General features: G+C 52.3%; 2 protein-coding genes and 1 non-coding gene across 21 annotated transcripts; 1 reads left to right on the forward strand and 2 right to left on the reverse strand.

Moving 5' to 3' along the window:
- Window positions 1–792: 792 nt before the first annotated feature.
- Window positions 793–20552, forward strand: TRIP10 (thyroid hormone receptor interactor 10). Of its 5 annotated transcripts, none has more exons than XM_036313684.1 (14): window positions 793–915; window positions 2053–2168; window positions 2253–2309; window positions 3253–3400; window positions 3477–3539; window positions 4016–4120; window positions 4213–4341; window positions 4880–5026; window positions 5139–5333; window positions 6548–6675; window positions 12146–12278; window positions 12480–12625; window positions 12707–12825; window positions 20376–20552. In XM_036313684.1, the coding sequence occupies exons 1-14, from the start codon at window positions 892–894 to the stop codon at window positions 20420–20422; spliced, it is 1557 nt and encodes a 518-aa protein (XP_036169577.1). In that variant the 5' UTR covers window positions 793–891; the 3' UTR covers window positions 20423–20552. The 5 variants fall into 5 exon arrangements, with proteins under 5 accessions (XP_036169577.1, XP_036169573.1, XP_036169574.1 ...); XM_036313680.1 differs by lacking the exon at window positions 20376–20552 and adding an exon at window positions 12925–13335; XM_036313681.1 differs by lacking the exon at window positions 20376–20552 and adding an exon at window positions 12925–13335 and having other exon boundaries at window positions 6566–6675.
- Window positions 13340–25786, reverse strand: SH2D3A (SH2 domain containing 3A). Of its 15 annotated transcripts, XM_036313666.1 has the most exons (14): window positions 25630–25786; window positions 25084–25202; window positions 24495–24556; window positions 24045–24280; window positions 23805–23902; window positions 21447–21583; window positions 19264–19613; window positions 18821–18897; window positions 16230–16708; window positions 15993–16108; window positions 15676–15850; window positions 15479–15590; window positions 14852–15037; window positions 13340–14234 (listed from the first exon to the last, which is right to left on the reverse strand). In XM_036313666.1, the coding sequence occupies exons 6-14, from the start codon at window positions 21513–21515 to the stop codon at window positions 14074–14076; spliced, it is 1725 nt and encodes a 574-aa protein (XP_036169559.1). In that variant the 5' UTR covers window positions 21516–21583; window positions 23805–23902; window positions 24045–24280; window positions 24495–24556; window positions 25084–25202; window positions 25630–25786; the 3' UTR covers window positions 13340–14073. The 15 variants fall into 15 exon arrangements, with proteins under 15 accessions (XP_036169559.1, XP_036169560.1, XP_036169563.1 ...); XM_036313667.1 differs by lacking the exon at window positions 25084–25202; XM_036313670.1 differs by lacking the exon at window positions 25630–25786 and having other exon boundaries at window positions 24045–24159; window positions 25084–25420.
- LOC118659383 lies at window positions 22096–22202 on the reverse strand. Its single transcript, XR_004968519.1, has one exon. It is a non-coding gene; the product is annotated as a U6 spliceosomal RNA (small nuclear RNA).
- Window positions 25787–26822: the final 1036 nt, after the last annotated feature.

A 26822-nucleotide genomic window follows, 5' to 3' on the forward strand; every position in this document is an offset into this window, starting at 1 on the left:
GAAAGCCTTAGAGGCGGGAGAGGATAAGGGTGGGACTGCTGGGATCGCTCCCCTTTCATCCCAGTGCCTCAAAGGGATTAACACAGTGTGAACAAACTTTTATGAGGGAGCCCAAAGACTTCCCAGCCCCAGGCCCCAGTGTGGAGGGATGGGCGGAGTTGCAATCCCAGTACAGACAATTAAACCTAATTGGGTCTTGATGGAAGCGACTGAAAAATGGGCAGGTGCAAGCCCTAACTGGACGGGAGCTGAGGAAAGGCCTGGGCCCGGCGCCCCAAGGACGGTCCGTCCTCAGTTTCCCGGTGCAGACTTTAGGGGAGGGAAGGCAGGATGCGGTAGGGGCGCTAATGGACCCGGCCTTGGCGAAACCGCGTCCTGGACAGGATCGAAGTCCTCCCATTCTTCCTGTGGCGGGAGGGACTCACTAGACCATTTGTGGGACGAGCAGAGACGTCTGGAGCCGTGCCGGCCCGCAAGAGCTGGTGACCTCAGGTTCTCCCTGCGAAGGGTGGGGAAGGACCTCTTGGATGGGGTTTTAGTGTCTTGGCCCTTATGGTTGAAGAGAAAGAGGAAAGTTAGAACAGTCCGAGACCGGGCATGGGGGGGTGGGGGGGTGAGATAAGAGGGGCCCGGGGATTTGGAAAATGGGTGGGGGTCCTTTAAGGCGTCTGTCCAGTTCCATCCGGCCTGGCCCCCCTTTAGGTTTCTGGGCTGGAGCTCCGCGCCGGCCGGGGCGGGGCAGAGCCTGAGGGGCGTGGCATAGCCGCGAGTGGGCGGGGCCTGGGCGGGGCGGGGTCGGGCGCATAGCCTTCGACTGAGTTTCCCCGCGGAGGGCGGCGGGCGGCGGGGACCGGGTGCGGCGGCCTCGGTGGCGGCCTCGGCGGGAGCAGCATGGATTGGGGCACCGAGCTGTGGGTGAGTCCCATCGGCCTGACTCCAAGCTCTTACCTTCCTGGGGTCCAGACGCTCCCCTTTGCCCCTGCAGTTCCTGAGCCGAAGCTCCACGCTTTCCCTTCCACCGATCCCTGTCGTCCCCGCTCCGCCCTCTCTCGGAGTTTCCCGGGACGTCTCAGGAAGCTCGGGGGCAAGGGGCGGCCTTGCAGGTGCGGCGTAGGGAAACTGAGGCACCGGGTTCAGAGTGAGGAGGAGGACGAACTCCTAGGACCAGGCCTGGGCGGCCGAGCGAGGTCACCTATTTTGAGCACCCTGGCTGGGCGGGCGGCTTATCTTACGGCCCCTGGGTTGCTGCCCGCCGCCCGCCTGTCCGCCTGGTGAGGGGGAGGGGACCCTCTGGCCACTTTCAATCCCACGTGGGACTTAGACGTCCTGACTGCCCTTTGCGTCACCTCCAATCAACACCTAGGGGCTAGGGACGCTCTAGTGGGGGAAGGGGCTGTGAGGCTTGGCCGCCCCTGTTCCGGGCACAGGGAGGGGCCCTCTCCAGGCAGCCTCTAACCTCAGTTCTGGAAGCCCCAGGAATTCCCCCCTAATTCTAGCCGGGACCTCCGACCCCTCCTCCTTCTGGAGGCGGTGGCATCTCTGGGTTCCCGGGTGCAGCGAGGTAACTACATTGCCCCCTCCTCAACTCTGGGATTTCTTTTGGAGGTGCACTGGAATTCGTGGGGTAAACGGAGTACACCGGGGTGCCTGCCCTTCGGCCATTCTGCCCCTCCTAACCCCCAAGACGCAGGGAACCCGGCCCCTTTAGCCCTGACTCACGCCGGGCCTGCCGGATTTTCCGGAATCCGGGGGGATTAGGGGAGTCGGAGCAAGGGGAGTGGCCCTACCCCATTCCACACCCCTCTTGGCTGTCCAGAGACGGAGACCCTGTCGTCGTCCGGCTGGGGCCCCGCCCCTGTTCCCTGGCCCTTCCCGGGAAGGGGAGGGGGTTCCCGCTGGTTTCCTGCCTCCCCCCGCACCTCCAGCGGAGTCGAGCCGGGGCGGTCCGGGAAGCCACTCCTTCTCGGAGGGAGCTCAGATCCTTGAGGCTCCCTGGTATCTGGCTGCGGGGTCTTGACCCGGTCCTCCCCCACCCTCCCATCCTCCCGTCAGGATCAATTTGAGGTGATAGAGCGGCACACGCAGTGGGGGCTGGACCTGTTGGACAGATATGTGAAGTTCGTGAAAGAGCGGACAGAGGTGGAGCAGGCTTACGCGAAGCAGCTGCGGTGAGACCCTAGGGTGGACAGGCCCTGGGGCGAGGGTGCAGTTGGGGGGCTGCGGGCTCAGCCTTCCTGCCTCTCTCCCCCTAGGAACCTGGTGAAAAAGTATCTGCCCAAGAGACCTGCCAAAGATGACCCTGAGTCCAAGTAAGGATGGAGAGAGGGTGTGGGCTAGATTGGGGGCAGCGGGGGCGGAGGAGGCGGGGGAGCCAGGGGGCTTTTGTCTGGCTTTCTGTCCGGTAGCTGAGTCACTCAATCAGATCCCTCACTTGTTATCTAGATTCTCACCTAGATTTAAGGGTATATAGGCCCTGGCCACTGTGACCCAAAAAGGGAAGGGTTCGATTCCTGTCTCTCTAAAACCAATTTAAAAAAAAAAAAAAAAAAGCATAGGTACAGGCTCCAGAGTACCAGGGTTGCAATCCTAAATCCACTACTTTCTAGCCAAACTGCCTTTGGCAGTTGACTCAAGTTCTCTGCTTCCATTTTCCTCTACCTACTAAATGGGGGAGGCTCCAGCAGTTAATAAGTGAGTGACTCTGGGCAAGTGACTTAAGTTTTGTGCCTCGGTTTTCTTCACCTGTGAAATGGGCATGATGACCATGACCTTGTGGGGGGCTCACATGAAGACTAACTGAAGGAATGTGTTAGAACAGTGTCCAGCCCATATGGGTCTCTTGTTCGGAACCCAAAAGTTTCGAGAAATGAAAAGTTTTTCTGGTAAGTTATTTGGAGGCCACCTCTGATCTGAACTCGATGTGGATCGGGTTCATTATGGGCTTGGTTTTTATCCCACTTAGTATGACTATTAATACTTCTTTCTGCAAAAATACTTCTAGTGTTTGGTTACAGGATGTTGTCCCTGACCCCACTGGGATGATAGACAAAAGATGGTACAAGCATTGTATCTCCTTTCTAAAACCCAAAATATTCCGAGTTCCGAAATGCATCTCACTCAAGCAAGGGGTAGGGGACATGGGCCAGATTTTGTCACTGCTTCAGGAGTGCATGTCTCGGGTCTTCCCCTTTCTCGTGTGGAGTTGGGTCCAGGGGTCTGACCTCTGGCTCGCTGCCCCCTCTCTCCCCGGAGGTTCAGCCAGCAGCAGTCCTTTGTGCAGATTCTCCAGGAAGTAAATGACTTTGCGGGCCAGCGGGAGCTGGTGGCTGAGAACCTCAGCGTCCACGTGTGTCTTGAGCTGGCCAAATACTCGCAAGAGATGAAGCAGGAGAGAAAGATGGTGAGTGGCCTCCTCCCTGGGTCTTCCTGAGGGCCCTGCCGTGACCCGGGTGAGCCTGTCCCTCTTCTTCCCACAGCACTTCCAAGAAGGACGTCGGGCTCAGCAGCAGCTGGAAAGTGGCTTCAAACAGCTGGAGAATGTGAGTTTGTGGGTGTGGACGGTGGCTCTGGTCCCAGGGAGCAGGGTGAGGGTTGCTGACCCACAGAGCCTTTTGTCTGGCTACAACAGGGGTGGGCAAACTTTTTGACTCGAGGGCCACAATGGGTTCTTAAACTGGACCGGAGGGCCAGAACAAAAGCATGGATGGAGTGTTTGTGTGAACTAATATAAATTCAAAGTAAACATCATACATAAAAGGGTACAGTCTCTCTTTTTTTTTAGTTTTATTCATTTCAAACGGGCCGGATCCGGCCCGCAGGCCGTAGTTTGCCCACGGCTGGGCTAGAACTTCTCCCCTTCCTCCCTTCTCCCCGCCACCCCCCAAAAGGTTTCCAGAATGCCCGTTGCCCCCCATTTGCTGGGTGACTTCCTGCCAGCTGCTAGAATCTTGGCTTCCCATATCCCCTTGCCATCGGGGATGGCAGCTCCTTCATTCTGGTTCTGTCCACTACGCAGAGTAAGCGTAAATTTGAGCGGGACTGCCGGGAGGCTGAGAAGGCAGCCCAGACCGCAGAGCGGCTAGACCAGGATATCAACGCCACCAAGGCGGACGTGGAGAAGGTGCTTGTGGGGTCAGGGGCAGGCTTAGAGGTTGGGATGGGATGGGGTCAGAACCTGCCAGTGACTGACCCCCCCACCTTGATCTTCCTCAGGCCAAGCAACAAGCCCATCTTCGGAGTCATATGGCAGAAGAAAGCAAAAATGAGTACGCAGCCCAACTACAGCGTTTCAACCGAGACCAGGCCCACTTCTATTTTTCCCAGATGCCTCAGATATTTGATGTGAGTGTTCCAAGCCCCCACTTTCCCTCCCCCCCAAAAAAACCCCACTGTCAACCATCTCCTACACATTTGTCAAAACCCCAGCTGCAATGTCCTAATCTCTAAATTGAAAGAGGTTTTAGAAACAAATAGTAATAGTGAGCTCTTCTGTCACTCACGCTATTCCTTCTGTCAGGGATGTCTTCCTTGTCTCTTGAACATCCTGTTCGTTTTTCTAAGCCCCAGCTCTAACAACCCCTCTGAAACATCTTGAATTTTCCCTCTCCTTGTTCAGCCTATATTCCACTCTTTTGTCCTAATCCTGGGATTGGCAATATCTGTGCTGGGCCTGCTTTTCCTTCAAAGCCCTGGCTCCATTGCCAACTCCTTTGAGAAGCCTTTCTTTACTCCCTGGGTGGGGGGTGGGGGTGGGGGTGGGGAGGGGTCCTTAAAGTCCCCTCTGAAACCAGCCTGGCCCCTTGTCTCTCCCTTGACCACCTTGGGTTGGAAGTATCTGTGCTCCGGCCCCTCCATTAGCACCCCTGCCTTGTCCCTGTAGAAGCTACAGGACATGGATGAGCGCCGGGCCACCCACTTGGGGGCTGGGTACGGGCTGCTGTCAGAGGCGGAGCTGCAGGTGCTTCCGATCATCACCAAGTGTTTGGAGGGCATGAAGGTGGCTGCGGCTGCTGTGGACAGCAAGAATGTGCGTGCCTGGTCCTGTGCCAGTGGGTTGTGGGGTGGGCAGGTGGACCCTGAAGTTAGGCACCTGGTCTGACTTCCGACTGCCCTTCCCCCTCCCCATGTCCTCCCTGCAGGACTCCCAGGTCCTAATTGAGCTGAACAAGTCAGGCTTTGCCCGCCCGGGCGACGTGGAATTCGAAGACTTCAGCCAGCCCATGAACAGAGCGCACTCGGACAGCAGCCTGGGCACCCCCTCCGATGGCCGGCCCGAGCTGCGAGGCCCAGGTCGTAGCCGTGCCAAACGCTGGCCCTTTGGCAAAAAGAACAAGGTGGGGCCTGGGGCTCTTGGGGAGAGGTTGTGAGTGAGTGGGGACAGCGGTGAGTGTGGGGGCACTGAGTCAGCCCCAGCCGTTGGAACTCTGAGTCCTGGGCAGGAATTTTCCTCTTGGCTGCCGGCCCAGGCTAGAGGGAAAGTGGTGATTGGCCTGAGAGTCCCCTGAGGCTGACAGGGGGCCAGGAAGGGAGGGTGGGTGGCTGTGGTGTGTGTCTGCTGCTTCTCGGGATGCTAGGAGGAGACCTGCTTGTGGGATTTAGGGCTGTGTGAGGGCTCGGATGCTGGCCGTGGGGACTCCCCCTGAACTCTTTCCATCCCACCCATGGGGCTGGGTCCCGACCTTCAGGATAGTTTTTTCTTGGGACTTTTGGTTTTCAATGTCAAGCACATACTTGGACACTCGTGGTTTATAGCTGCTACAACTGCCCTCTCCCTAGTTTATACCTTTGGCCCTTGATACCCCATTTCAATTTATAAATTGTGTCTCCCCTACCTAGTGGAAACCCCATCTGAAATTCTCTGATATTTCACGCCTTTGACCCTTCTCTGAGCTTGCCCTTGACTCCTGTGGCCCCATACCTGTATGAGACCTTGATTTCTGCATGCACCTCCCTCGATGTTGTGGACTGTGAGCCCAGAAAGCTGGGGGTGGGGGGCAGACACTTGGGCTTCCCCGCACCCTCAGACCCCATGCTAGGTTCTGGGCATGGGATGCACGGGCTGTGGGAGACATTGAGGGAAGGAGGGGTCTGGCCTTCTGGCTCACAGTTTAATGCCCCCTCACCCCCCACCTCCCAGATTTCTGTGTTGTTCTTTGCATGCATTTCCTGTGTGTGATTGTGCATCTTGAGTTGTGGTTTTCTTACCAGTTTTCTTTTTTCCATCTCATTTTTTCCTTCATTTCATCCCTCCATCGGTCCATATTGTGCTCGTTCTCTATATTCTACACCCCCTATAGCCTTTGGGTAAGTGAGGCCTCCAAGGGAGGAGGAGGAGGGCACCCCCAGCCTGCCCAGTGGCCCTGAGGCGGGACTCTGGGCTCGCTTCCTGCTGCAGGCTGGACCCACTCCTCCCATTGTGTGACTCGGACTTGCTTTGCTCAGTGCATGGCCTTGCCCCCAGGACCCTTGGGTGGGGCGGAAGGTGGACCTGGTGTGTCTTATGAGTGTCCTAGGGCCTGGAAGTTCACACTCCACAATCCCAAATCAGCTCTCGTTCTGCCTGCAGACAGTGGTCACTGAGGATTTTAGCCACTTGCTCCCAGAGCTGCAGAGAAAGCGGCTTCAGCAGCAGCTGGAGGAGCATAATCGTGAACTACAGAAAGAGATTGACCAGAGGTAAGGGAGAGGGAGGCAGGCAGAGAGGAAAGTAAAACAGTGAAGACAGCCCTAGCCGGTTTGGCTCAGTGGATAGAGCCTCAGCCTGCGGACCAAAGGGTCCCGGGTTGGATTCAGATCAAGGGCAGGTACCTTGGATTCTGGCTCCTCCCCAGCTCAGCCCTGGTCAGGGCTCCTGCAGGAGGCAGCTAGTCCATGTGTTTCTCTCACATCTATGTTTCTCTGTCTTTGCCTCTCTCTTCCACTCTCCCTAAAAATCAATGGAAAAATATCCTCGGGTGAGGATTATCAACAACAACAACAAAATAGTACAGACTTACAGATGTTCCTCAACTTACCATTCAGTTGCATCCAGTGAACACATCATGAACTGAAAACACCAAGTCAAATGCATTTAGTACTACAGTGCATAGTGCCGGTTGTTTACCTCATGACTGGCTGACTGGCAGCTCTGGCTCTCTGCTGCTGCCAGCGTCACCACAGAGTATCACAGGGCATATCACTTGCCCCAGCAAAGGTCAGCATTCCAAGTACGGTTTCTGATGAATGGGTATAGTTTCTGCACCATCGTCTGTACATTGCAATGGCAATCAAACCTCCCAACAAGCCCCAATCTCCGATGGTTATACAGGTGATTCCTACTCCACTCATCAGAAACAGTTCCTTCCCATCTTATAGAGCTCATTCCAGCACAGACAGGAGTGGATGCCACCAGCACATTCTGGAGTCTGGTGGAATCTCTATTTTAAAATCACTTAGCAAGAATTCAAGAAAATAGAAGTATGGACTCATTTTACTTCACTTGTGATCTTAGATGCAAAACCCTAGCCAAGCAACTAAGAGGGTGTATTTTAAAACTAAAACATCATGCAGTGGTCATGGTTGCACAACAATGTGAATGTACTTTATGCCATGGAGCTGTACATGTGGCACAAAGAACCAAAAATGGTTCAAATGGGAATTTTTATGTTCTGTATATTTTATCATAATAAAACATAAAAAGATCTTTTTTAATCTTTATTGCTGAGAGTAATACAGATCTTTTTCTCCCCAGTGCCCACCTCCACCCAGTTCCCATCCTATTGTCTCTATCCATAGGTAATGCATATATGCATTTAAGAACTTTGGTTAATCTCTTTCTACCCTCTACCCTCCTTCCCTCTGAGACTCATCAGTCTGTTCCATGTTTCTATGCCTCTGATTCTATTTTATTCATCAGTTTATTTTGTTCATTAGATTTCTTGTTCATTTATTTTGAGTTGTAGATTTAATTGTTGATAGATAGATATTTATTGCCATTTTATTGTTCTTCTTCTTCTTCTTCTTCTTCTTCTTCTTCTTCTTCTTCTCTTCTTCTTCTCCTTCCTCCTCCTCTCCTCCTCCTCCCTCCTCCTCCTCCTCCTCTCCTCCTCCTCCTCCTCCACCTCTTCCTCCTCCTTCTTCTTCTAGAATACCATTTAGCATATCATGTAGTACTGCTTTGGTGGTGATTAACTCCTTTAGCTTTTTCTTGTCTGTGAAGCTCTTTATCTGACATACAATTCTAAATGTTAGCTTTGCTGGGTAGAGTAATCTTGGTTGTAGGTCCTTGCTATTCATCACTTTGAATATTTCTTGCCACTCCTTTCTGGCCTGTAAAGTTTCTGTTGAGAAATCAGCTAAGAGTTATTGGGGTTTCCCCTGTAGGTAACTAACTGCTTGTCTATTGCTGTTTTTAAAATTCTTGCCTGTCTTTAACCTTTGGCATTTTAATTGTGATGTGTCTTGGTGTGGGCCTCTTTTGGTTCCTCTTGTTTGGGACTCTCTGTGCTTCCTGTACTTGTAAGTCTATTTGTTTCACCTGGTAGGGGGAGTTTTCTGTCATTATTTTTTTCAAATAGGTTTTTAATATCTTGCTTTCTCTCTTCTCCTTCTGGCACCACCATAATGTGAATGTTGATACACATGAAGTTGTCTCAGAGGCTTTTTATACTATCATCTTCATAACTTCGGATTCTTTTTTCTTTCTGCTGTTCTGATTGGGTGGTTTTTGCTTCCTCTTATTCCAAATCCTTGATTTGATTCTTGGAATCCTCTAATCTACTGTTGAAGCCCTGTATGTTATTCTTTTTAAAAATATATATTTTTATTGATTTCAGAGAGAAAGGGAGAGGGAGAGAGAAATAGAAACATCATTGATGAGAATCATTGATTGGCTGCCTCCTGTACACCCCCTACTTGGGATCGAGCCCGCAACCCAGGCATGTGCCCTTGACTGGAATTGAACCTGGGACCCTTCAGTGCACAGGCCGATCCTCTATCCATTGAGCCAAACCAGCTAGAGCTCCCTTTAAATTATTCTTTATTTTAGTTAGTATATGCTTAATTTCTGACTGGCCTTTTTTTATGTCTTTGACATTCTCCTTAAGATCTTCGAGAGTCTACTAAGTCCCTTGCAGCTCTCATTAAGATCCCAGAGTTCAAAACAGTTTGTACTCTGTATCCAGTAGCTTGCTTGCTTCCATTTCTTTTATTTGTAACATGTTTCTTTGTCTCTGCATTTTGGCTGCTTCCCTGTGTTTGTTTCTATGTAGTATGTAGAACTGGTATGTCTCCTGAAGTTGGTAGAGTGGCCTTTTATAATAGGTCCTATAGGGCCCGGTGATTCAGCATCCTCAGTCACCTGAGCTGGGCACTCTGGTGCAACCCCATGTGGGCTGTGTGCACAGTCTTGTTGTAGTCGAGTCTTGATTGGCGTCCCTGGGAGGAATTGTCCTCAATGGGAGGAATTGGCCTTCAGGCCAATTGGCTGTGAGGACCAGCTGCATCTACAATGGAAGAATGCTATGCTGGAGACACCTGTATGGAGCAAGACTTGCTTCAGTGGGGCTTTGGTGCTCACTGAGTCTTCCCCTTGAGTGGGTCACTTGTGGATGTGTAGAGTTGTAATCTGCTATGGCCTGAAGTTGTCTGCCGGGTCACTGACTCTGGGGCCTCCTGGGAGGTGCAAAGTCAGCCACTGCCTGGTGCCACCCGGCAGGAGCTACAGAGAGACCTGGAGATGACCGCTATTTGTATTGGGCTAGGAAGTGCCCAGGCAAGGCCCAGCAGCGAGGCAAGGCAGGCTGGTGCTAGTGCTGGGTGTTGGGCCTTTTATTGATAAGTTTGGGGTATACTGCCTCCAGCTACTGCTTGTGTAAGAGATTTTTAGCAAAGTCTGAAGCCTGAGCCAGGACAGGTCATTCAAGTGGAAAAGCAGCTGCAAACAGCTTTGGCGGGTCTGCAAACTGAATGGGGCCAGGTCTCAGGAAATTACCAGGGCAGAGGACCAGTGGGACAGTGTGGGCCACGCTGACGGTAACTCAGATATGGCTGCCAGTCAGCCCTACGATGGGGCAGGTCCCAGCACAGGAACAGTGATCCCTGTAAGCACCTCTGTTGGGAGAAAGCCCCCCTGAGTTCCTGCCCATTGCCAGACAGTCCAGTTCCTCCCCTTGTGTCACTGGATTTCCCCAAAGCCGCAGCCCAGTGCTGGAGCTCAGAGGACTTGTGACTGTGTAAGCTTGGTTGCAGGCCCTTTAAGAGGAACACCTGGGACTCCAGCAGCCTCCATGTCACTCAGCCACAATCCCTGCTGGTTTTTATAGCTGGAAGTTATGGGGACTTCTCATCCCAGTTCTGGAACCCTGGACTGGGGGTCTGATGTGGGGCCGGGATCCCCTGCTTCTCACAGAAGGCCTTGGAGATCTCCCTCCCAATTAAAGATACGCCACACATGGGGGTCGGACCAGCCCATTTAGCGCCACTGCCCCTCCTACCAGTTTCAGTGCATTTTATTCTTTACTTCTCTAGTTGTAGGACTTCCATTCTGCCAGATTTCAGGCAGTTGTGAATGATGGTCATTCTGTATTTTAGTCATATTTTGATGTGGTTGTGGGAAGTGGCGAGTACCAGTGTTCACCTATGCTGCCATCTTGGTTCTGCGCTTTGCCCTGCCTCACGCTGGCACCAGGCTTTCACACCGACCGCTGCCACTGCCAAGCACAGGGAACTGGAAAAACTTTCTTTTTGTAAAGACTTAAAAAAATCATGAGACAGTTGGATGTTGCCCCAGTAATGCAATAGATCCAGAGACAGAGAAGCATGGAATAGACTGGAATTGCAGAGGGAAGGCGGAGGAGGGTGGATGGGTGAGAAGAGATCAACCACATAACTTGTATGCATATATGCATAACCCATGGACACAGACAATAGGGTGGTGAAGGCCTGGGGTGGGGGTAGGAGCGGGCTGGAGGAAGTCAATGGGGGGGAAAGGGGACATAGGTAATACTTTCAACAATAAAGATTTAAAAAAGAAAAAAGAGTATCAACTACAGTCTCCAAAACAGAAAAAAAAAATCCATCTCATTCACCACATTGATTGGCTAAAACAACAACAACATATGGTTATCTATTTACTAACTCAAACACTTGAAATATTAACAGTAAAAAATCTGCCAGATTAAAGAAATTTTTACTCATTCTTTCCAGACGGCAAGATTCTCTTTCCAGTCCTCTTACATAATAGAAATGACGTTTGCCACTTGGAGACAGACAGACAAATTATATTTTGCCATCTTGTACAAAACAGCTTTTATCGGTGTAAAGTTCCATTAGGAACGTTGAATTTCCCGAGTTTTTATGATGTGGAGCTAAAGGTGCATGCTCTGGGGTCAAGGAAGACTGGCCTTGAATTCCAGCTGTTTTGTCTCTCTGTGCCTCAGTTTCTGCATCTGTAATATGGCTACTATTTAGACTGGAAAGCAGTTGAACCCAGGTTTGACATTTTCCAGAAGTCTATGCTCATATAACTATTACTGCTTTATAGTCATGAGGAACTAGGGACCAAGGACTGATGATAATAATAACACCCGGCATTTATAGAGCACTTACTGTATGCCACGCACTATTCCAAATGTGGATTTACTGGAGTGCCCAAGTTTTCCTGAGAGACTGTGTGTGAGCAGAGGCAGGGTCCTGGCTGTCTTGCTTAGAACAGTGCCTGCTATGCAGTACTTTGTGTATCTGAATAAATAAAGGCACTGTTCTAATCTTCACAACCATTCCCACGTATGTATCATTATCCTCATTTTCAAGGTTAGCATGGTGAGGCAGATTCAGTAACAACCCAAACTGACAACTAGGAAATGCCCAGACTGGAATTCAAGCCCAGTCAGTGAAGCACTAGCATGTGAGCTTTAAATTTTTTGATTGATTCAGAGAGAGAGGAAGAGAGAGAGGAAGAGAGAGAAACATTGGCTGCTTCCTGCATGGTCCCCAGGATCGAGCCCCAAACCCGGGCAGGTGCCTTGACTGGGAATTGAACCAGGGACCTCTTGGTGCATGGGATGACCTTCAACCAACTGAGCCACACTGGCCAGGGCAAAACCCATATTTTTTGCTTGTTAAATTACATGGGTCTGTTCTTTCTCATCTGTCTGTCTGGTCCCAGGGAAGCCCTGAAGAAAATGAAGGATGTGTATGAGAAGACACCCCAGATGGGGGACCCCACTAGCTTGGAGCCCCAGATTGCAGAAACCCTGAACAACATTGAACGGTTGAAATTGGAAGTGCAGAAGTATGAGGTCAGGGAAGACCCTGGGGAGGGGCGGGGGCCGGCCAGCCGGGCTTAGTCACTGCTTGGGGGACAGTGTTGTGGGGCGGCTCCAGCTGTTTCTCATCACAGCTTTGGGTGTGCATGGGTGATCTCAGGAAACATCTGAGCCCAGAGTGGGCTGACCCCGGAGCCCTGCCCTGGAACTGACCACATGGTCCTCTCCTCTCAGGCTTGGCTGGCGGAAGCTGAGAGCCGGGTGCTGAGCAACCGGGGAGACAGCCTGAACCGGCACACCCGGCCTCCGGACCCCCCAGCCAGCGCCCCACCCGACAGCAGCAGCAGCAGTAACAGTGGATCACAGGAGAACAAGGAGAGGTGAGTGGGGTGACCACGGTGGGTCTGCCTCCCCCGGGACATGGGGGGCCTGTCTTCACCTGCTTTCCTCTCCCCTACCAGCTCTGAAGAGCCCCCCTTGGAGGAAGGCCAGGACACCCCCATCTACACAGAGTTTGATGAGGATTTCGAGGAGTCTGCATCCCCTATAGGTCACTGTGTGGCCATCTACCACTTTGAAGGTGAGCATCAGTTGCTTGGGCAGGGGTGGGGGGCGCCTGGCTAGGTTCTGTTTAAATGCCCCTAAAGCAGAGCTGAGCCCACCACCACTCCCACGACAGGGTCCAGCGAGGGCACCATATCCATGGCTGAGGGTGAAGACCTGAGTCTCATGGAAGAGGACAAAGGCGATGGCTGGACTCGGGTCAGGCGGAAACAGGGAGGGGAAGGCTACGTGCCCACCTCCTACCTCCGAGTCACGCTCAATTGAACCCTGCCAGAGGTGGGAAGAGGGGGGCTGTCGGCTGCTGCTTCTGGGCCACAGGGGGCCCCAGGACCTACGCACTTTATTTCTGCCCCCGTGGCTTCAGCTGAGACCTGTGTAACCTGCTGCCCCCCACCTCCACCCTACTCCTCACCTCAGATGGACCCGCTGTGCCTTCTACCATTGATGTACATACTCATGTTTTAAATCTTTTTCCTGCCACTCGGCTAGGGCCATTTTGTTTTATATATAAAAAAAAATAGGTGAAGTTCTTGGATGCCATGCTTTATTAGGAGATGTAGAAACTGGGGTTGGATATTCAAATGCCACCCTCCTTACAGGCCACACAGGGAATGAGGAAGCGAAGGTGAATTTGGGCACACTGGACACACCCTGTTCCTGAGAATTGGGCCCTTGTCTGCGACCAGTGTAGGGAGAAGGGTGGCAAACATCCCTTCCATGTTCACGGCAACTTCCTGAGAATGGGTAGCATTTATTGAGCATCTACTGTGTGCCAAGCATTCTCCACCCATTATCTCATGTAAATATTAAGCTTTAATTCCTATAATAACCCCTAGAAAGTTCCAGCTCACTTTTGTGTTGAAGGCAGGCACAAAGAAGCCAAGCAATCTGCTAGTAGTCACAACTTTTTGAAAGGCATTTGAACTCTGGCCTCTCACAGAGTTTCAAGTTCTCTTATCATTAGAAGCTACACGTTCACCATTTGTGGGATATGTGTGGGGGTGGGGGCAGGTGAGGGCAGCCAGGGCCTCCACGGCCTGGGTCTTCTCCTGGGGGGGAAAGGGGGTCTGCCCCTCACCCCAGGATCCCTGTATATTTTTAGGGGGCAGGGTGGGCTCTTGCAAACCTGCCCCCGCTTCTGCAAGCGAGGGTGTGGGTCCTCACCCTGTTTGGCTGTGTGAGCAAACTGGGATGATTTCCTAGGTGTCCTGCTGGGGTCACCAGAAGTCTGGATGTGCCAATGTGAAGACGGGGGTCTGCACTCTCAGCAGTCAGGCTCCAGGCGCAGTGACAGGGCACTGAGGACCTGCTTAAACTTCTTCAGACGACTGTCCCTCGGAGCCCCCTCACCCCGGCTTCCCCAGAGCAGCCTCCGCAGGAAGTTAGTGGTCAGGGCCTCCTGCAGGTCGGGATTCGGCCGGAATCCTGGGGGAAGGGCCAGGTGCGCTAGGGGCGGGGCCCAGGGGCCTACATTGCCCCTCCTCACATCTGCCTTTTCTCCTGGGGACTTTGACCCAGCAGGGCCCTGGAGGAACTCTGCCCCAAGTACTCTGGACAGTTAGGTGGGGTTGGTGGGGAGCGGGGCTGCAAGGGCCTCTGCGGTACGGTGCGGGGGAGGGGGGGAGGAAAGGGTGTGGCTGAGGGGATTGATTGGTGGAGGTGAGCTCGGCCAGCGTGCATGGTGATGACACTGTTTCTAGTTTGAGCTGCTAGGGGCCCCACCTAGAGGCTGTGCCTGGAGATGGAGCCGCCCCAGGGTCAAGATTTGGGGTCCTGGGCCACCCTGTGCGACAAACTTGGAAGTTGGGATGGGTGGGAGTGGGACTCGTGGGTGTGACTGGGGGGCGGGGCCACCCTCTGAGTGTAGGGCACTTCCTGTCATCACTGCTGGTTGCAGAGCTGGCTTGGGGCCCCTGAGAGGAGCTGTCCCAACTTGGGTGAGAGGCGTGGCGGGAAACTGGTTTGGGGGCACCAGGTTAGAGCATGCGGGTTGCTCCTAAGGTCAGGACCCTCTGGCAGCCCAGCGCAGAGGGAGCACTCACCTTGCAGGCGCTGGGCCGCGGCCTTGCGGAATTTGGGTGCGTCCTGGGCCATTTGACGCGCCCCCTGCAGGGTACGCAGCAACTGCTCACAACTCTCATCTAGCGGCCCCGGGACTTCCTCGCCTTCCAGCAGGCGCACCGCGGGGGCCACGTGAGGCAGCGCCACCTCGCCAGGGTGGCAGGGTCCTGTGGGGAGAAGGGTCTGGAGTGGGCCTTGGACAGGGGGCAGGGCCTAGGGTGGAGAGGGTGGGGCCTTGGGCCAGGCACCCTCGGACTAAAGTAACCAGCAGGACTTGGGTCGGCAGGCTTGAGCCTAGCACAGCTAGATTGAGTCAAGGGCGTGGCATAAAGCTGGCGCGGGGCCTAAGGGCTGGGGCCAGGACTAGCCCAGTGCATAGGGTGCAGAAGGCAGAGCTTGTGATAAAGGGGCGGGGCCTAGGGCACAGTGAGGGCGGGGCCCAGGGATTGGATCCAAGGCCCAGTTAGTGCGGAAGGTTGGGCCTGGGGCGGAGGGGGCAGGGCCTGGGGCGGAGGGGCGAGGCTAACGACCCGAGCCTCGACTTGGCCTAGGACTGGGTTAGGATTCTGAGTTTGAATTGGTGCGCAACTGCAAACGATGCCACTCACCGGCGCCCTCATCCAGCGCCCGCATCAGCGGCTTCAGCTCCTGCTCGAAAGCCACTGCGGCCTCGGTGTGGCTCCTTCGGAGCTGGCGCCACGTTTGTTCCAGCCGGGACACCTGGAGTAAAAATCCTGAGCATGCCTCCTCTTCCCCCTCACCTGCACTCGCTCGGGCTTCCTCCCCATCCCTGCACCCCATGCACCTGGGGCATGAGCAGGACGCCCATGACAGCGGCCAGTCCGGGCAGGTCCCCCGCCGCCCCTGGCCGTAGCGCGAGCGCCAGTTCCACCAGGCCCCTCAGGACGGCTGTGCGCTCCTCCAGCGGCCCCGTGCAGCCCAGCACCGCCAGCGCACCGGCCAGCACCAGCACCTCGTGCCTGTGGAGGCAGAGGGCAAGGGTCTGGGGGCAGTGGGGAGGTTTGTATTTGGGGGTGAGGAAGGACGGGAGGTGGCATTGCCCACCCCCCTCTCTGAGTAGGGAGATTTGGAGATCGTGGGAATTCCCGGTGGCTGGCTCACCTTTCCAGCAGTTCTGACCTCAAGCGATGGCCATGGGGAAGTGTGAGCAGCTCCAGGCCAGAGGCAACCCCCATGGCATCCCGCTGAGCCTTGGTCACTCCCAGCAGGCCGGCAGCCTGGCAGTAGGGGAGTTGAGGGGGGCGTGGGGAGGACAAGTGAACAGAGTGAGTATATGGATGTGAGGTACTGTTGGACCTCGCCCCAGCCTATGGAGAAGGGATCTGGTATGTGACGCACCTGGCAGTCTGCCAGTAGCAGGTGGAGGGCAGTGCTCCCAGGATGGTGCTCCAGGAACAGGCCGCGGAGAGTATGCAGGACTTTGGGCTCCAAGGGCCGGTTCTGGGGGCCCAGAAGGCCAGAGGATTTGCTCGGGTGGCAGAAAGAGATGTCTGCCTGTGGTCTTGCGAAACATCTCTCCTCCTCCTCCTCCTGGGCCTCCCACCACGGGGCTTCTGGCTCTGGGCCTTGGTGGCCAGGGGGTGTCCCCTGGGCGCTGGGCACTCGGAGCACCAGCTCACAGTAAGTTGGGGTTTGTTCAGAGGCATCCGGCAGCACCAGTGAGGACGTTCGAGGTGGCTTGGTTGGCGCCTTGGCATGAAGCTGCCCATCTGAGGCACTGAGGCTGTCAGCGATGGATCCCAGGGGAGCCGGGGTCTTCAGCAACACAGGGTCACTACCCATGCAAGACAGGGCAAGTGTGGGCACAGTGGAGGCTCCTGGGGGTCATACAAGAGGGGGTGCAGGAGGTACACAGAGAAGATAGTTGGGTGGGTCCTGGTTCATCCACTCATTCAGTCAATTCCCGGGCATCCCTACCTATCTTGGTGTGGCTTTGGACTTTAACTCCTTCTCCAGTATAAATGCTACACACTTACCAATGGTTTGAAAATAAACTTTCTTTGACACTTAAATAGTTTTGCGAATTCTGAATACCACATTTTAAATTTGAATCCTTTGTTTTTGTCCCTCTGAGTGAAGGTGGTAAAGCGCTGATGTTACAAAATTAAAATAAAAACATATTAATCAAAATTCACAAAACTACATAAACATCAAAGCAATGTAATTTACCAAACCTCTAAATGATGTCTTTGGTTAAGTGTGTGGTATGTTGACTTCCAAGGTTATTAGAACTTAAAAGTGCACCCAGACTTCTGGAAGATTCTGTACTTACAAAGCATTTCAATAGACCTTGTTATAGGGGCTTAACAACTTCCCACAATTCCTAGCTCACTCTGAATACAAGCCAAAGTCCTCACAGTAGGCCAAAAAGCTCTAAAAATCTGAACCCCAGATCTCTCTCTCTGACTCCCCTCTCTCCTACTGCTCCAGCTATACTCATCTCCTTTTGGTAGAATGGTTAGTTCAAACTCTTGTTCTGGCCCCAGGACCTTTGCACTTGCTGTTTCTTCTCCCTAGGCCACTCTTAGCCCCCAGTTATCTACATCTTTCCTTTCTTTATGTTCTCAAAATCTTTCTCCATGGGGCCTTTCCTGACTACTACTTAAAGTCTCCTCTACTCTGTTGTACTTTTAATTTTTACCCCAAATCTCTATATATAAAGAGCCAGGAGCCAACCAAACAGACTGAGTGGGGCAACAAGGCCAGCTGGGGGGTTAGTGAGGGGCAACCAGGCCAGTGGGGGGGGGGGGGGGGGGGAGGGGGGGGGAGGGCAGTAAGTGGTGACCATGCTGGTGAGGGGAGAGCAGTTAGGGGCAACCAGGCCAGCGGGGATGGGCAGTTGGGGGCAACCAGGCTGGCGGGGGGGGGGGGGGCAGTTAGGGGCGATCAGATTGTCAGGCAGAAGCAGTTAGGGGTGATCAGGCTGGCAGGGGGGCCAGTTAGGAGCCAGCAGGCCTGGATTGTGAGAGGGATGTCTGCCTGCCTGCCTGATCGCCCCTAACTGGCCCCCCTGCCAGCCTGATCATCCCTAACCACCTCTGCCTGCCAATCTGATCTCCCCTAACTGCCCCCCCTACTGGCCTGGCACCCCCAACTGCCCCCCCCCACATGAACCTGGTTGCCCCCAACTGCCCCTCCCTGTTGGCCTGGTCTCCCCTTACTGCCCCCCTTGCCGGCCTGGTCACCCCCAACTGCCCCCCTGCTGGCCTGGTTGACCCCAACTGCCCCAAGGGGTCCCAGATTGGAGAGATTGCAGGCTGGGCTGAGGGGAGCCGCCCCCCCTCCAGTACACAAATTTTGTGCATCGGGCCTCTAGTCATATATAATTGACTTATTTTGTTTTCTTGGTCTGTCTTCCTCTAACAGGATGTTAGCTTCACTAGGGCAGAAATCTTTGTCTTTCTCATTCATCGATGTATCTCAGCACCTAATACAGTGCCTGGTACACAGAGAGGGCTCATGTTGAATGGGATGGGGGATGGACAGGGCAGACGAAGCAGACTGGGCATGAGGGAGGAGGAGACCTCCTTTAGGTAGGATTAGGGTAAACTGTTTTGAAGAACTCATGTTGGGTGAGAAGGAGTCAGAAAAAGATGAGGGGAATGGGCAAGAATAATTAATGCAAAGGCCCTGAGGCAGGAACAAATTTGAAATGTTCTAGCAACTGAAAGGAAGATTGTGTTACTGGAGTGAGGGCATATGGCAGGAGTTATTAGGGAGGTCAGCCATGGTCAGAACACATAGGGTTTCTTAGAATAATTGTGAAGCCACATTTTTTGCACCTACAAAGTTCCTATGTGTTTTTTTTTAACCACTTTGAGAGTATCAGTGTCCCCATTTCCCAAAAGACTAAGTCACCTGCCCAAGATCACTCAAGGGATGAGGGGCAAAGAAATTTCTGAGCCATGGGCTGTCTGACAGACTCTCACCTGGTTCAGAGTGGCCTTCTCTTGACCTTCCCACATGTTCCAAACCTGCAGGCTGACTGTCACTCCACTTCCTAGCCCTGGGGGACAAAGATGGGATAGATGTGAAGTCCCAGCCTAAGCAGGTCCACCCCCACCAATGCCCCCAAACCCCTACCTGCCGTCACTCAGGACCATTGGATCTCAACCAGGGTGCTCTACCCCCAGGGGACTTGGCAACGTCAGGAGACACTTTTTGTTTGTCACAACTAGGGAGTGGGGTGGGGAGGATTTTACTGGCATCTAGTCGATAGAGACCAGGGATGCTGCTCATCATCCTATATTGCACAGGACAGCACGCGCGGCCCACCCTCGCTCCCCCCAAACAAAACCAAGAATGATCTGCCCCCAAGTGTCCATAGTGCCGAGGGGGCACTTGGGTGTCACAAGAAGGAGCCTGTGAGTACCTGAGTAGCTCTATCCGAGACGGGCTGTCTAAGAGGGTTTCCTCACTAAAGCTGCGTTGAATAGGCCCTTGCCGTATCACCGGCCTGGAGGCCACAGCCCCTGTAGCCTGGGTCAGTGGACGCTGGCCATTCACATAGCTGCGAATCAGGGCAGGCAGGCTTGGGAAACGCTCATCCTCCAGCTGAAAGAGGGCTGTGGGCCGGCCTGGCCGGGGACGCAAGGTCACACGAAGCACCTCAAAGTGTAGGGCAGAGCCCCGCCAGCGGCAGGAGATCACAGGGTGGTCCCCACAGGTCCTAGACGCACGAACCAAGAAGTCGCCATCTCGCTGAAGAAGAGCCTCTGCCTTCTGGGGATGGAGAACAGGGGGCAGGGGGTTTAGGGATGAGCCCAGATCAATAGTTCATGGTACCTCAACACCCCCCCCCCCCACCACCACCACCAAAAAAAAGCCATCCCAGAGACTGGGTAGTTTTGTACCAAACCATTTAGTCTTTTCTCATGGGCACACCTCTGGACTACATTTCCCAGGCTCCCTTGCACTTAGAGCTATCATGTGACAAGATCTGATCAATGGGATGAGAGTAGAAGTACAGTGGGGACTGTCCACACTTGGCCCATAAAAACCCTCCTGCAGCCCTAACCGGTTTGGCTCAGTGGATAGAGCATTGGCCTGCGGACTCAAGGGTCCCGGGTTCGATTCCGGTCAAGGGCATGTACCTTGGTTGCGGGCACATCCCCAGTGGGAAGTGTGCAGGAGGCAGCTGATCTATGTTTCTGGCTCTCTATCCCTCTCCCTTCCTCTCTGTAAAAAATCAATTAAAAATATATTTTTTAAAAAACCCTCCTGCAAAATCCTATGGGTTCTGTTCTGGCCAGTGTGGCTCAGTTGGTTGAGTGTCATCTAGTTAGTGCAACAAAAAGTCACTGGCTTGATTCCCCTTCAGGGCACATACCCAGTTTTCAGGTTGGACTCCCTGTCCAGTGTGCTGGTGTGCAGGAGGCAACCCATGGATGTGAAACATCAATGTTTCTCTCTCTCTCGCCCTCTCTCCTCCTCTCTCTAAAGTCAATAAAAAAAAATTTTTTAAAATATTTTTAAATCCTACAGATTCTGTCCCATATTTGTCAGCTGATGTCACCGAAGCCCTGAGGTAAGGCTGAGCCACAAGATAGGAAGGTCCTGACTGTTTTCTGGAGTTCCACATCCTCAACCACCTTGGACTGTGACATAAACAAGCCCTAATTGTGTATTGTGTTTAGCCAGTGACACCTGGGAAGGGTTTGTTACAGTTGCTAGCTGATGTTGACTGGTACTGCTTTTAATCTGAGTGAATATACTGGCTTGCTTTGCAAATGTGACTTCAAAATAAGCCTTTATTTGGATTCTTCCAGTGTGTGACCCATAAATCCTGTATAAAAATTTTAAGCTGTCTTATGACTAGTGTGAAAACAAACAGGGGCTGGGGGCTCTGACACCAGAGAGGCAAAGCAGAGCTGGTGATAGGGACTGGGGACTGAACAATATATGCAGTGGACACACGTGTAGCCCTTACTGGACGCCAGGTGCTGCTTCAGGTGTAAAACATGAACTCAATTAATTCTTTACTAAAGTTAAACAATAGGTACTATTAGCCCCATTTTACAGATGGGCAAACTGAGGTCCAGAAAAGTTAAATACCTTAGACTAGGTCACACAGAATGTAAGTTGTAGGGCTGGGATTTAATCCCAGGATGTCTGACTCTAGGATGTGGGATTTTAACCACTAGCTATACTGCCTCTCATGATTTGATTGGATGCCCAAAGTCCTAGGACTCCTGAAAGTGACACCTGAATTGAAGATGAGAGCAAGGAGACTTGAATTGAGAGGAAGATGGGGCCCTGGTGGCCACAGGTGCCTGGGACCCAGAGAAAGAGGGAGACAAGCAGAGCCAAGGGGTGCTTTGAGGGAGCTAGGACCTTCTTCAATCTCCATTACCATCCTCAACACCATCCCAAATAAAGTGATAATTTAAATATAAGGAGTGATGTGCCACACCAACCAAGCTTCAAGATAATCCCCAGTCCCCCAGCCACCTTTTCCAACAGCCCTTGATCCTAAATCCCACATCTAGGGCCTAGGAGTCTCCGGCAGGAGAGGCTCCCCATCACATGGTGCTGAGGGCCTGCAGGAGGCAGTACCTGGCGGGACAGGAGACCGTGGTACCAAGGTTGGCTGGCAAAGTCCTCTCCATTCTGTGGCACCTGCATGAAGCTTTTGGGGGCAATGAGTGCTGGGGCTGAGCTCTGCACTTTCAACAGGCCTCAGTCTTCCACGTCTGTAAAATGGGAATAATTATTCCTGTTCCTGAGTGGCTGAGTCAGCCTTTCTATGCTCCTCTTATTTTTTTTTTATTATTATTATTACTAGTGGCCCAGTGCACAAAATTCATGCACATTAAAAGGGACTTAGAGGAAATGTTTTAATATTGCTATTTGCCCTTTCTCTATAATAGAAGTGTCAGAGATGAAAGAAAATTAGTAAAATGTATATGAAAATCTCCCTCCTGTCAGCGTCTGGGGTGTGCCGCGGGACCCAGAATCAAGTCCCCGCCCACCTGTGCATGCCTTGCAATAACACAAGACCTAGACCTGGCCAGTCCCACCCCCATCAAGCCCCGCAGGGCAGGGGGCACAGTCTCAGGTCCCCTGTCAACCCCCGCCAGGCAGAGGGCATGGCCTCAGGTCCCCTGGTCTAGCCTCAGGTACCCTGGCCTGGCCTCAGGTCCCCCTGCCCCAGTGTGAGGGCATGACAACCATTTGCATATTAGCTATTTATTATATAGGATTTTTTAATATGGAACACTTCATGAATTTGCGTGTCATCCTTGCACAGGGGCCATGTTAATCTTCTCTGTATCATTCTAATTTTAGTATATGTGCTGCCAAATTGAGCACAGTTTTTGTTTTTGTTTTAATTTGTTTTTGTGTTCCTCTTAGTTTTGGAGACAGCAGCCCATATCCTATCAAACCTTACAATGCATTTTTCTCTCTTTCTCTGTATATGTGTATATATGTATATTACATACATATATAATATTCTAAATTAAACAAGTTAATCATAGTCAGATTTATATATATGTAAATATACCAGCAATATAGATATAGATATATAGATATAGATATAGATATAGATATAGATATAGATATAGATATAGATATAGATATAGATATAGATGTAGATGATATAGATGTAGGTATAGATATATGCCAGATTACAGTTGACACTTGAGCAATGCAGGGGTTAGGAGCATTACACAGTAGAAAATCTGTACATAACTTTTGACTTCCCCAAAACATAACTACTAATACCCTGTGATTGACCAGAAGTCTCACTAATAACATAGTCAATTACACATATTTTGTATGTTATATGTATTATATACTATCTTCTCACAATAAAGTAGGATACAGAAAAGAAAATGTTATTAAGAAAATCATAAGGAAGAGAAAATACATTTAGAGAATTTATTGAAAATAATCTGCATAAATAAAAGAAAATGATCTGCATAAAAGTGGACCGTGCAGTTTAAGCCCATGTTGTTCAAGGGTCAACAGCTGGTATACATAAAATCAGGCTATGAGTCACTTTAATTTAGAATTGGCTGTGATTTCATGGAAGCAGCCATGCATTCACTGGGATTTTTTGCAAAGGGAGAAGATCTATTCACTGATTTAAAATATAATGGTATTTTATGCAGATGACATAATGATCCATGTTATAGAAATTTAATGGACTGATGTACTCAAACCCACTGTGTGCCAAGCGCTGTTCCAAGTGCTAGAGAACCAGCAGTGAACAAAACAAACGAGACCATTGCCAGTCTAGTGTGGGAGAGAGCGATTAAGAAAATAAACAGCCCAGCGGGCATGGCCCAGTGGTTGAGCATCAACCTAAGAAACAGGTCAGGATCCAATTTTAGGTCAGGGCACATGCCAGGGTGCAGGCTCTACCTCCAGTCGGGAGCATGCAAGAGGCAGCTGTTTAATGATTCTCTCTCATCATTGATGTTTCTATCCCTCTCTCCCTCTTCCTTCCTCTCTGAAATCATATATATATAGTAGATGAGTGTGCAGATGGGTCAGAGAGAGCCAAGATCCTAGTGGTAGAGTTCAGATTTTCCATCGGGTGGCCTGGGAAGGTCTCAGTCAGTACAGCTGGAATGATTTTGAGGGAACAAGCCCTGTGGTTCTCAGGGTGAAAGAACATTCAGGACAGAGGTAATTTAATTTACTAATGCTCATAGCTTCTAAGCAATCCTTGTGCACACAAAAGGATGCGTAGGATGTAAGAAAATCTAACCTATGCATGGCTTTCCAATGTAACACCACATTTAAGGATGTTGAAATGTCAGCAAATGCAATTTTGTAGAAATGTCAGCAAATGCAATTTTGGAGCAGATACATCTTATTATTATTATTATTATTATTATTATTATTATTATTATGGTAAAATTTAGGGCTCAAACACTTTGGGACTCCCTTGATTATCATGCAGACCTGTCTCAAGTATCTGGTGGTGAAAACCCGCCCTGGGTAGGGTTGAAGCAAGGGGTCACTCTCTCCACCCCACAGGGTCTTCGTGGCCTGGTCAGGGTCTGCAGAAAAACAGAACCAGGATTCTTACATCACGAGTCAACCTGGCTGAGGGCCTGAAAAGGGCAGGAAGTTCACAGACCAGCCTTAGCTGACTTTAGGGGTGGGGAGCAGGGCCAGGAGCTGGCTCTAGGCGACGCATACCTGAACACCAGGTGTGTCTCTTGGATGCCTGTGCACTTCCTGTTTGTCTCCTGGCCCAGGCCCAGCTTCTGTCTTAAGAGTCCCCCAACTCCAGGTGCCTCTGTCTCATGTCCCCCTTAGTGGGCATCGAGGTGGGTCACTGACAAAATTCTGGTTAGTTGGGGGAAAGCTCAAGATGGGCACAGGTCAGCCATAAGCTAAGTCATCCTCCGGCCCTGTGTCTTCTGGAATAATTTCTGGATATTTGGTCAGGGGAGAGATGAAGGGGGCAGAATCAGGAGAGGAGGTGAGGTAGGGGCAAACATGGGGAAAGGAGGGAGGGGGTATTCATGGCCTATAGACCATATACATGTGTACACATCACAGGGAGCAGCCACCAGCACATGGACATGCATGGACACAGATGAGCAAACTTGACATTGAACAATCACCAATTGGCTGAGCACTTACTTTGTGCTGTTCTAGACCTGGAAGTACAGTGATGATAGAGACCTGCCTTCACCCTTGACCGCCTGGTGAACAAGACACACAACAAAATAAGAATAAATTCCAAGAGCCATCAATGAAGATGCTAAAACAGGGAGAGGCGGTGAGATGGCTGGAGGAGGCAGGCTACTTTAAATAGTGTAGTCAGGAAGGTCTCTCCCAGAAGGTGACATTGGAGCTGAGACTTCAGGAAAGGGAAGGAAATAGCTCTGCAAAGATTTGGAGAAACAGCCGTTCAGGTGCAGGGGTACAGCAAATGCAGAGGGAAGATGGAGCTCGCTTTTTACATTTGATATTATTTAGGAGACCAGTGTGGCTGGAATGCAACGAGCAAGGAGCTAAGTGGAGCTATGCCAGTGAGGTCGGCTGGGGTGAGACAATGCGGGAACTGGTGGACCTCAAATTTTCAGCTCAACGGGATGGAATAGGAACTACGGAATGGTTTTAAGAGAGGTAGGGGCACATGTGGGTTGTGGTTTAAAAAGATGTCAGGCAACAGTGAAAGCAGTGAGGATCTCCGTGTTGCAAAGGAAACACGTTTAGAGGAGCACACCCAGGTACACGGACACGCATGATGCACAGCGATCCAATCAGGCATTCGGCGACCCATTCTGTGTCCGCGGACGCGCGTGGACAGACACCCAGATCCTCTCTGCGTGCTGGTGACCCCACCTGGAAAAGAGAAGACTCCTCACCCGAATAATCCCTGGTCCTAGATCCGCCCGGGGCCCTTCACTCACCTGGGTCGGGACCCACGGAGCTCCCAAGAGGCTGGGGCCGGACTCAAGTCTGAAGTTCTACGGTTCCGGGCCCTTTCCTCCGGGCCAGGTGAGAACCTGTCCTAGCCCAATCACCAGGCCCTGGACCTTAAGACCCCGCCCCTTTCGGACCCCGCCTCCAACTGGAGTCTCCTAGGCTTTAGCCCCGCCCCTCAATCCAGCCCCGCCCCCTTAGAACCTTTCTTTGCACTAACCACGCCCTCTTTGAGTAATACTGTGCCTCCTTCAGCGCCACACCAGCTAGGGAAACTCCGCTCTTCCTTAAGTGGGCCGATCCTTAGCATCGCCCCGCCCTCCTCTGACCGGCCACGCCCACTCACCTCTCGGTCGCCCTGGGTCCCTCTTCTGAGAATCCGGCTCCTCTATTGCCCTCAGGCTGGCTGGCCCTAAGGACCCCTGGCCCCTCGGGACGCGGAGGGGGTGTCGCTCTCGCTCCTCAGGGTTCCGGGAAGGGGCGGGGCGGCCCCTATGAGTCTTCTTTCTCGGGTGGGGTGGCGGCGCTGTGACGTGGGAGGGTGCACTTCCTCGAGACCGCCCCCTTGGGTTTCCGGGAGTGGAACCCCAGCTGAGTGTTGGGTTTTGCGGAGAGATGCGGGAAAGCACGGCAGCCTCCCCCAGTGACAGCACGACGGAGCTAGACTCTGAAGAGACATGCGGGGGGGGGGGGGCGTGGAGGGCGATGTGGACATTCAGGTGGGGGGAGGAGGTGGTGGATCTCCCATCACGATGCCTGGAGACAAACATGAGAAAGCTGGGGGATCGGGAATAAGAGAGAACGCTCCAGCCACGTTTACGGAGGGGAGAGGATGGGAGGAAGGGAAGGAGGGAAGGAGGGAGGGAGGGACGAAAAGGCGGTGGTCGCAGCTAACAATTACCGCGCACTGGCTGTATGCCAGGGCTGTACTGCCTCCTGCTTGACCGGCCTCAGCGCGTTTAATTGTCGCCTAGGGCAGGCCGCTGAATGGGGTAGGTGCTATTTTCATCGCTCCCATTTTCCAGATGCAGAAACGGAGCCGGCTGTGAGTGGCCGATTGGAGCGCGGAGCCCTGGAAGGCCATCCTGTCTTCCTCGCTTTGGTCGTGGCACCCCCACCATCTCTGATGCCTACCATAATTCCAAACTCGAACCCATTTTACAGATGAGGAAGTTGACGCATAGAGAGCGAAGGAGGTTTGGGGAGAAAAACTTTTGGTGCTTGTAGGATCACAAAGCTAGACATTTCCAGGCTGGGCTGCCCTCCCCGCCCTCATGTGGAAGAGGGGCTGAGGGGGGGGGCTGAGGGGAGTATCTTTTCCTTAACACCCCGTCCCTCCCGCCCCCGCCTAATTTTGATACAGAGGGTAGAGGGTATGTTCAGGGAAGGAGCATAGCGCCCCCTAATGGTTACAAGAATTTAAAAATGCAAGGGTGTCTAGGGAAATTGAGTGGGGAGGGGAGGCGACTCACAACCTAGTGGGGCGAGAGACCGCATAGACAAGATGATTTCAGGGGGTAAGGGCTACGAAGACAGTGA

Source organism: Myotis myotis, unplaced genomic scaffold (assembly GCF_014108235.1).
Source record: "Myotis myotis isolate mMyoMyo1 unplaced genomic scaffold, mMyoMyo1.p scaffold_m19_p_6, whole genome shotgun sequence".
Classification (NCBI taxonomy): Eukaryota; Metazoa; Chordata; class Mammalia; order Chiroptera; family Vespertilionidae; genus Myotis; species Myotis myotis.

Bases quoted from the DNA above. Each gene is read 5' to 3' on its own strand.
- TRIP10 (XM_036313680.1), top strand. From the start codon at position 892: ATGGATTGGGGCACCGAGCTGTGG. The intron at 2,169-2,252 runs GTGAGACCCTAG...CTCTCCCCCTAG, and splicing joins GCTTACGCGAAGCAGCTGCG to GAACCTGGTGAAAAAGTATC. The intron at 4,342-4,879 runs GTGAGTGTTCCA...TTGTCCCTGTAG, and splicing joins AGATGCCTCAGATATTTGAT to AAGCTACAGGACATGGATGA.
- SH2D3A (XM_036313678.1), bottom strand. From the start codon at position 21,515: ATGCAGGTGCCACAGAATGGAGAGGACTTTGCCAGCCAACCTTGGTAC. The intron at 15,851-15,992 runs GTGAGCCAGCCA...CTGCCTCCACAG, and splicing joins AGGTCAGAACTGCTGGAAAG to GCACGAGGTGCTGGTGCTGG. The intron at 14,235-14,851 runs GTGAGTGCTCCC...CCCTTCCCCCAG, and splicing joins CGCGGCCCAGCGCCTGCAAG to GATTCCGGCCGAATCCCGAC.